The sequence below is a fragment of the Polyodon spathula genome, chromosome 11 (assembly GCF_017654505.1).
Source record: "Polyodon spathula isolate WHYD16114869_AA chromosome 11, ASM1765450v1, whole genome shotgun sequence".
Taxonomy (NCBI): Eukaryota; Metazoa; Chordata; class Actinopteri; order Acipenseriformes; family Polyodontidae; genus Polyodon; species Polyodon spathula.
In genome coordinates, this window is record NC_054544.1 from 17,798,639 (window position 1) to 17,809,163 (window position 10,525).

Below are 10,525 nucleotides of genomic sequence, written 5' to 3' on the forward strand. Positions count from 1 at the left end.
TTATTCTCAAGAGGAATCAAAGCACAAGCTACTGCGAAATCTCTGTAATTAAATGTCAACTGAAAAAAAAAAACATCACTTTACAAATTTTTTCCTTAACAGATAGTGATCACACTGCATTGCAGATCACATACAGTTTTTTTTTTTTTTTTTTTAACACACACACACACACACAAATAAAATTTATTTTTTAAATTGAAATATAATTACTTGATCATCAGAGTTTAATTCAATCATGAAAGGGTTTATTTGGTGCGCTGAAACTGAATAGGTCAGGTGTGTGTTATCTGGCAGTATAAATATATAAAAAATGTACGACCACTGAGGAGTGTTCAGAATTACGTACAGCGTTAGGGGTGGCATTCGGCCTTCAAAATCTCATAGTAAAACTGCAGCGTCTCGCTGACAATCATGTTTAATTGTAAAACTTTTATACCAAAACCCTCTGCTTTACCAGAAAGCACACCTTGTTGATACCCTAGTTTGTTTACATCCTTGTGGGTAGTTCAAATGTAAGCACACAAACATCATGCTTGGAACCTGCTTGTTACAATCTTTGAGCCAAAGGAATTCTCCTGCTACTTGTACAAGTGGCAGGCTACAAAGGACATCTTCTAACCAAATCTGCAGATGGGTTGTTGTGTGTAATAAAACAGCAGCATTATTTTGGCAGAGGTTATCGGTTGTGCCTATAAATGTAACGGAAATGTTAACAATATAGTTTCAGAGACAATGAGGTCTATTTAAATGGTTAAATAGTGCCTGATTTTAATACTGATATAACATTGTATGTTGCCTTCTTCATAGAGACTACACATTTCTTCCTCACTCACCACTTTGAACGGGTGATTCCAGAAGCCTGCCTCAGTGTCTTAGTGACCATCTGAGCGTAGCTGTGATGACTTCCCAGTGCTTGAAATGTCCAGTAACGCATGGCTAAATTATGAGCTGGCCACGGTAAAGGGAAATTCCTGCTTTTACAATTATTTGGGATGGAAGTTCGGTCTAGTGGTTACAACAGCTAAATAGTAAGATCTGAGAGCCTCAGTCCCTCCCATCTTGCTGTACAACAAAAGCAGGTCCCCAGTGTAAACAAGCTGTTGCTGAGAATCCTACGTAAATGATTACTTAAAGACACAGTTTCACACAGTCAAGTTCAGCTTTAAAAAATAATATAATCCCTGGGTGCCTACTACATTCTTCATACTTTAGTGTTATGTGCACTCTACTGTAACAGAATGTATACCTGGTACAGTTGATTTAAATTCCCCCAAATGCAGTTTTAGCTATAGTGGCAAAGAATTTTCACCCCCTTTTATTTGCCACGATCTGTGAACCAAACAGACAAGTATCTGTTGCTACTTACAGCAGGGGTTATGTATTTACATTGATTCTGCATTGATTATATGAAAAGCCTATCAAATTTATCATTTTCCTAAACATACAGAAACTATTTTGAGGGTATGAAGCAGCTTTGACAGGAGGGGGGAGTCGAATTCATAAACACTGACTTGTTATACATTAAAAATATATATTTCCTACACCATTACACCAAAATCTTTATTCAAGGCGAGTCTAAACGAGAACAAAATGAATGCTTCGGGAAACTAGAACTATTTAGGGTTGTTCATTTTCTCTACTACCTTTTTTTTTCTGGCTGATTTTAAGATAACTTTTAGATTTTAGACAGGCAACACCATGCAATATGAAACGCACGAGAGGTCTAGCGCTGAAAAAAAAAAACATTTCTATCATAGAAGGCAGCAGGGAAAGTCTCACTCAGGCGGATGAGCGCATACAGTACAATTATTGTTAAAAGCAGTTGAACCCATGACCCTGAGCTGATTCAAAACAACATCCTCTGATTACTATGCAGGAGGAATACACTAGTGCTGTTTCTCCTCTAACCCACTATCGCCATCAAAACTAATCCAGTCTGGAGTCCTGAAATAAAACACCAAACCTACAGTTATTGTTGGAACATTTTGGTTAAAAAAAAAAAATTATTAAAAAAGTTTAAATTCCTGGTGTAAAACATTTGCATGTGTTAAATGGTTAAAGCTCTTTTAATACAGAAATGCAGCCATGTTAGTGCCTGGCAATCAATCGTGGGATTGTGATCAGATTTCAAGGCAAAATTAAAGGACCTTTAATCTTACTGTAGAGACACAGGCCCATATCCACAAAGCATTCAACACTATGATAAGTATGCACCGTTTTTGAAAAACAAACAAGATACTATGGATGTTACAGAACAAGCAAGAAAACAAGGAGGTCTTAATGAACATTGTCATGTATTTTTTAAGCTACTCTCACATGTTTTATGAGTATGGCAACATATATTTGGGTATAATTTAATATTCTAATTTAATATTTAATATTCAATGTTTGCACTATTCTGGGGGGGGGGGGGTATTCAATCTTGCACCTTGAATGCAGAAAAGTCAATAGTGCCAAACTTGTGCATAGTTCTTTTACTGTGACTTGGACTATACTGTTCAAAATAGGGCTAAGTTCAGACCAGTCAGCTCATTCCACTTGTATGTAATGTAAAACTGAATCAAAGTGGTGAAATGCTTATGCAGTCAACTCACTGCACCACCTAGTCCATGGACACACTTTTAAACAAGTACAGCTGTTCATTTTCAAATTTTTATAATTAATACCTTCAGTTTTGTTCTAGTTTTGAACTATTTAGGAGGGAAAGCGTACAAACTATTGGAACAAAACCTGGTACCCACAGTATTGTAAAAGCTGTATAATTTCCAATTTTCTTAAACTGAGGAGTAATGTAAGACCTGCTTACCATTATATAAACACACACACACACACACACACACACACACACACACACACACATACACAAAGTGTAGTAATAATACAGCATAGGCGAGAATGGTGAGCTACTACAAGTACATTTTAAAAACGCATGATAAATGCAGTTTACAAAATAGTACAAACTTGCCGTAAAGATTTGCTATTATTTTAAGTCTAATTTTATTATTATTATTATTATTATTATTATTATTAATAATAATAATAATAATAATAATAATAATAATAATAAAAAGTCTACGTAGCACTTTATCAGTGATTGTGAGACTTCATACAGGAAACAGCTGATTGGCTGTGACTGTAACTCGTCTATCAAGTTAGTTAACCTTCCGATTCATTTGAAGTACCACGTGCCACGCGGCTAATTTGTAATAAACATTCATCTTTTTTTTTTTTTTTCACGAAAGTCAGACGCAATTGTTTTATTAGCCTGCTCTGTAATGCATTTTATGGATCTGTTGCACACTGCTAGATTGAAATTGTGTTTGGTGATGCTGGTGTCAGTTTTGCACTCCATAAATCTCTTTTATTTTTAACCTCCCTTAAGGTCTTTGTGGGACTTGCTCCGGTACAAGGGACGTGTGCCCACGTACACCCCCACCACAAAAAAAAGTTAAATTGCGAGGTGATCGCCTAATTGCCCCTAATTTAAGCGTGAGAGATAAGTGGAATATTTTTTGTGAATAAAAGGCCACAACACTGTATCGTTATGATAACACGCTCTTTGTTAATTGGAGGGGAAGTTTGGATTCAAGTCTGATTTCGTTTAAAGTTTGGAATTTGTAAATAATCGTTTATGGCATACAGTTAAAATAATAAAAAAAAAAAAAAAAAAAAAAAACAGGAATTGAATAACTTAATGTTTATTATAACACCATTCTGTAAACCAATACCATATTTGTTGTGTTTTCACTTTATCCATGAGTAAATATAACTCAAGAAAAACTAAACAAATAGACTTGATATGCTTGGTTTTTTTGCTAATGGTTACTTAACTATCTAAAGATCATACAATACAAATTCCTCCCTTTTATGTTCCTTTAAACAATATTTAACGTCCCACGATCCTAACATATTTTGATAATACAATGGAAACACGTGTCATTAACACGAAAATTGTTATTTTTTGGCATGTCTTTCTCACCAGTATAATGTAACTAGCTTTGTCTTCAAAATTGAATTAAAAAAAAAAAAAAAAAAAAAAAAAACCCTTGGTATATTACTTTAAACAATTATTGAACAGGTGTTATTATTATTATTATTATTATTATTATTATTATGACGAACTGAAATAGTCTATCGTTCTAAGATTCATGAGTGCCGTTAGCTCATTGGACACTGAAACGTGTAAAGCTATCTAATAATGATGCCATACAGTACAGTGGTACCACTGTATTGTACACTACAGCTTTACGTGTTATTGCCCATGTATTGCAATTATCCGGCATTTTTATTATAAAGTGTGCACGTTGTACTCAGAAAAGGAAAGGTTGCATATATACATCCACAACCAAAAGTATATATACAATACCATAAGAAATGTTTGGCACAGAATTAAATTATATTAAGTGTTTAATACATTAATTGTACAATTATGTATGGGATACGTAAGTACGAAAATTGTAAAATAGGTCAATTGAGAAGGAAAAGGTATACGTTTTGCTGAGGCAAGATAATCACCTGTACATTACCACAAATGCGCATTTCAACCGCTTTCTCCCAGCAGTCCGTTTAATTATCAGATCGCGTTTGTGAAAGTCAAAAAAGTCAGGAATACAAAAAAAAAAAAAAAAGTTTCAAAAAAGATCCATTGACCCCACCCTCTTCGTCTTACTCCGGTATCCAATCATCTGTGGCTTGTTAAGGAAAACAAACTTAGTGATTGGTTGGTATGTTGGTTTCCAGGCTCCCCGCGGGGAGGTTTCTTGCTTGTGAATGAGGGGTACCTGGAAACCGATGTAACATTATTGTGTGTTTGTCAGTCGGCGTTACAGTTTAGAAGTCTGTGTTGTGCTGTGAGTGTGTTATGCAGAAGTGCTGATCAAAAAGAGGCGTTACAGTTAACTGCAGGATTGCAACTCCGGAGAAATCATGTTGGAAATGAAATTCCACTACGAGAACATGCAGTGCAATCTGAGGCATTAATCAAATAACTTAATGTGCTTGCCTGCTACTTCTGCTGGAAATTTTCTTTTGAAAGGACTTGAGTTGAACAGAAGAAGCAGACCGAACAGAGCGAGGGGATATAACAGTTTATGCTTAACTTGCAGAAAAACAATTATTGTAATCTTCAACTCAGAAACGCGGATGACATCGTCCTGCGTATCTACAAATTACCTGGAAGTAGCTCTGCCACCATTTATTCAGAAAAATTGTGGATCCGAGAGAACGCAGACGGAACAGTGCTAGTTAAGTGACCTTTTTTAACAACGCAACGTACTCGGGGATAGAAAGTTTGAAAAAAAAAACGACCGTTTACTTTTAACTAGTGTTTGTTTCTCTTAATACTTAAACATAAATCTATAGGAACTTTCTTTCAAAGAAGAACATAAAAATATATTAAAAAAAAAAAAAAAAAAACCCGCAAGCCGACAAGAGCAGCTGAAACCCAGATAATGAAGACTCTGGGAATGCAATAAAGGGTTATTTCAAACACACTTTCTTCCAAGAACATTAAAACAACCGTGTTGACTTTTAATTTCTTTCAGGAGCTACATTTAATTGAATGCGTTTTGGGCGTTTTTTTTTTCTTTAGAGATAGAGCGGAACATTTTTTTGTGTTTTTACGGTTTGAAAAAAACACCCCTGACCTAAATATGTTGATGTTTAAGAAAGAAAATTGCTTTTCCTGGACTGTTTGTGTGTTGGCTCTGTGTGCCTTGTTCAGCCCGCAGAAGACGACTGGACAGTATCACGGAGAGAAGGGCATTTCAATTCCAGAGCACGGGTTTTGCCAGCCGATCTCAATTCCGCTGTGCACGGACATTGCTTACAATCAGACCATCATGCCCAATTTGCTGGGTCACACGAACCAAGAGGACGCCGGGCTGGAGGTGCATCAGTTCTACCCCCTGGTGAAGGTCCAGTGCTCTCCCGATCTCAAGTTTTTCCTGTGTTCCATGTATGCCCCGGTCTGCACTGTTTTGGAACAAGCCATCCCGCCTTGCAGGTCTCTTTGTGAGCGAGCCAGGCAGGGCTGCGAAGCGCTGATGAACAAATTCGGATTTCAGTGGCCGGAGAGACTGAGATGCGAGAATTTCCCAGTGCACGGCGCCGGGGAGATCTGTGTCGGACAGAACACCTCAGATACCGGCAGCCCGACTCCTTACCCGTCCCCCTACATTCCGGACCTGATCACGCTGCCGCCCAACACAGGCGGCCGACCAAGTCAGCCTTTCTCGTGTCCAAGGCAGCTCAAAGTCCCCACATACCTGAACTACCACTTTTTGGGGGAGAAAGACTGTGGCGCCCCCTGTGAACCAACTAAACAGAACGGGCTCATGTACTTCAAAGAAGAGGAAGTGAAGTTTGGCAGGTTGTGGGTTGGTATCTGGTCCATCCTGTGCTGCGTCTCCACACTGTTCACTGTGCTCACCTACCTGGTTGACATGAGGCGCTTCAGATACCCGGAAAGGCCCATCATTTTCCTGTCCGGCTGCTATTTCATGGTGGCAGTGGCCTATGCCGCTGGCTTCTTCTTGGAGGAGAAGGTGGTCTGCATTGACAAGTTTGTGGACGATGGCTACAAAACAGTGGCACAGGGGACCAAGAAGGAAGGCTGCACCATTCTGTTCATGATCCTCTATTTTTTTGGCATGGCGAGCTCCATCTGGTGGGTCATCCTATCTCTTACCTGGTTCCTCTCAGCTGGAATGAAATGGGGCCATGAAGCCATTGAAGCCAACTCCCAGTACTTCCACCTGGCAGCCTGGGCAGTGCCAGCCGTCAAGACCATCACCATCTTGGCTATGGGACAGGTGGACGGGGACCTCCTGACTGGGGTGTGCTACGTTGGCATCTACAACGTGGACTCCCTCCGCGGCTTTGTCCTGGCGCCCCTGTTTGTCTACCTCTTCATCGGTACCTCCTTCCTCCTCGCCGGCTTCGTCTCCCTCTTCAGGATCAGGACAATCATGAAGCACGACGGCACCAAGACGGAGAAGCTGGAGAAGCTGATGGTTCGGATCGGAGTCTTCAGCGTCCTCTACACTGTGCCGGCCACCATCGTCATTGCGTGCTACTTCTATGAGCAGGCTTTCCGGGAGCAGTGGGAGAAGACCTGGCACAAGCAGACCTGCAAAAGCTTCGCGGTCCCCTGCCCTGGCAACGACTTCGCCCCCATGACTCCAGACTTCACAGTTTTCATGATCAAGTACTTGATGACCATGATTGTGGGGATCACTTCCGGGTTCTGGATATGGTCTGGGAAAACCTTGCAGTCCTGGCGCAGGTTTTACAGCAGACTCAGCAACAGCAACCAAGGCGAGACCACTGTATGAACTCTGCAATCTGGGTTGGCAAACCAGAACAGTACTGCAGCTACTGCTAACTGAGACGTGCCCAGCTCACCAAGGCCAAGCCTAGGTTTTTGTATCAGAAAACTACCACCATAGTAGTAATCATGGCCTTACCATCCCAAGTTATGTAACAAGTTTTAAACTGTTTAACCACAGTATGGCATTGCAATTTTGTGGACTGTTGTCAGCCAATCAGTATTTGATCAGCAGTGGTCGAAATGTGGTGTTTTGGGGAACAAATGTTCTAAGACTGCAAAAAAAAAAAAAAAAAAATAAAGTATTGAAGTGACTTACGTTCCAAATTTGAGGAACCCTATATAGGCCTATTTTTTGTTTTAATGTGAAACTCTGGCATTCTGCTCTTACTGTGCCAAGAAATGTAATGCCTGTATCTGTTGCCAATTTAGAGCAAATTGGTGTAGACATCCAGTCACTGCATAATATAGGGGGTGGGAGGGGGTGGCTTTATGGCAAAGTGTGCTTAACCTTAACTGAACAGTAAGAATTTCCATGATTCTTCTAGGAATTCAGCTGTTTCCAGAGCTGCACATTTTTGTTAGATTTTTCTTTTTTCCACCTTTCTCTCAAGCAGAGGGGTGAGGGTCTAGAACAAAGTAGGTGGTATTAATTAGTGTCCCACATTTGTTTATGGGAGTCTGTACACTACAACACTTTGATTCCAAGTGCTGATTTGTTGATCCTGTATCTTTTATGCAGTGATAGATCACAATTAATGTTAAGATTCTTATCATTTTTATATGATGTTTCTATAACCCCCGCTATACTTGTTTCCTCACAGATTAATACAGTTCATTTAATAAAGTGTTTCTATATCCAAAAAGATCATCTTCTTGCCATTAACTTGTGAGAGCTTAGAACGTTGGTTAATTTAAATTCAACTTGTTTATATAATATATATATATATATATATATATAATATTATATATATATATATATATATATTGGAAACTTTAGCAAGAAAGACAATCCTCTATTATCCTATAGCACAAACTGATGGGCATTTTAATGTTCATTTTTTTCGTGGTACCAGTTTTTTATACATGTGTATAGCTGTAAAAATATGCAAGCAACTACAGTGTAAATATTGCTTCACTTTTTTCTAAAAGAATATATGTATTTATGAAGTAATTTTGCTGGTTTTTACTTGATTTTTTTGCTTTTTTTTTTACTACAGTAAGAGACCTCATTTTTATTGTACTTGTACAGTTTCACTGAATAAAATTATTAGATTTTTTTTCTCTCGAATGTCTTTTTTTTTTTCCTGTTTTGAGTTAATATGTGTTCATATACACAACAGGATTATTAGGTTCTTATTTGAAATTTTACGAAAGTTTCAACACAGGTAAAATGTCTTGCCATTCATAGTACCTCTGGAATATTTAAAAACAGTGGTTGGCTTATTTTATAGTTAATGTTTATTAAAGGAAAATCTGTATTAAGATTGGTTACATACACCTTATTTAAGGTGAAGTTTTACCTTTTGTTTTTATTTTATTTTTAACAATTCAACCACAGGTCATGCACTTTCAGGTGGAGTGACACTGGCAAATAACTTTGTTATTAATAACCTGCTTTTTATTTATGTATTTTATTTATTAAGCAACCTAGTGTGATGTGCAATTTGATTGGGCGTCGATCAGACAGTTTGGGGTGTGCTATTAAACACATTTTACTGGATGTGTTAGGTTCAAATGCTGTTGCCCATATCAAAGGAGTTCCTGTGGTATGGTGTGGTGGGGATAGTGATTAGGATTCTACAGAGGCAATCAGTCAAAGTCCCTGCATTTCAAAATAATTATCAAAAAATGTAAAGCAAATCAAAACCAATAATAATTTTATTTATATATGGATTCAGCTGTGTTTTTTTGAAGTGTAGTATTAACGTTAGAGTGAAAAAGGAAACCGATGTCAACGCTTCCATGTCAAGTTGTTAAGAGCTAGTGTTAAAAACTTAAAAAAAGCAGCTGACTCGTTTTTTTTTTGTTGTTGTTTTTGGTTTTTATGGTTTTTTTTGTTTTTGTTTTGTTTTTCACTGTTTAGACGCACATGTCTCGGTTTGCATATTGAAATATTGAAACAAATGACAGTCCCCATAATTAAACAGAAAAGTTTTCAGCGAGTCAGCGTTTGGAAGTCCCTGCCAAACACCCACGGCGTGCTAAGAAGGGGATGTAGCAGGTTTGTGTTGTATTCTTAAAATGTGACGCTTGCAATACATTGTATGTTAACTATGTATTAAAACAACCATTGTGTGTATATCGGAACATGCTGTATGCGTTTTTTGTTTGTTTGTTTGTTTTAAATGTGTGTAGTGGGTAGGTTCGCTACCTGGGTATAAACGAATTCTATGTTTTGGATTTAGCGGCGCAGAAGGATTTTGAAGCTCTAGCCGTGATCAAATGCCTCGAAACACTGGAGGGGGTTGTAGCGTGGGGCTTACGCATTTACAGTTACACGTCATCAGTTAAAATTGTCATAAAGATGCCAGACAGTCTCTGAGCCATACTTTGATGGGACCGCCCGATTGTTGAACCGCACTATGAAGTTTAAAAAAAAAAAAAACCCCAAGCTAGTGTACACATGGCAAATAAATCATTGCTTAGGATCACGCGCCGCCTGCAGTGTAAGCAATACGGGATTGCATGTCCTGCTGTTCCTAACGGTCATTTTAAAGACTTTAAAACAAACACCGCTTTCCTACTAATATATCTTTAGTTTCATTATTCTTTTTCGCCAGTAACGACAGCGCGTGGTGTTGCGTTACATGGAAATTCTAAGTCCTACAGGCACGTAAAATAAACACTGTACTTTTCAATATTGTTAGTTTAACGCTGTTGCTGCGGTGTATACCTTGTTGTCAAGAAACTAAGGCCTTTGCCAGAAAATGTGTTCTCAGCTGGAAAATGTAATGGGGGTCCCGTGTTCTGCCTCTGAAATTAAACTTGTACTGGCCCAGTCCGTTATAAACTAATTCAACCTGCGACGTGTGTTGATCACCACGCTAAATGGAATACATTAAATCATATGGTATCGTTTTACTATTTACATCTAGTCTGTCTGCGGTTTAAAAAACAAAAATAATCTTCACAGTCTACAAACGTTGTCCACAAACTATATTATTTCGTGCTGTAATTAAGCCTGTAATTTCAAAA

General features: G+C 38.2%; 1 protein-coding gene across 1 annotated transcript; it reads left to right on the forward strand.

Moving 5' to 3' along the window:
• Positions 1–4,761: 4,761 nt before the first annotated feature.
• On the forward strand, positions 4,762–8,242 carry LOC121323682 (frizzled-7-A). The gene has a single exon (XM_041264872.1). The coding sequence runs from the start codon at positions 5,652–5,654 to the stop codon at positions 7,332–7,334; it is 1,683 nt and encodes a 560-aa protein (XP_041120806.1). The 5' UTR covers positions 4,762–5,651; the 3' UTR covers positions 7,335–8,242.
• The last annotated feature ends 2,283 nt before the right edge of the window (positions 8,243–10,525 follow it).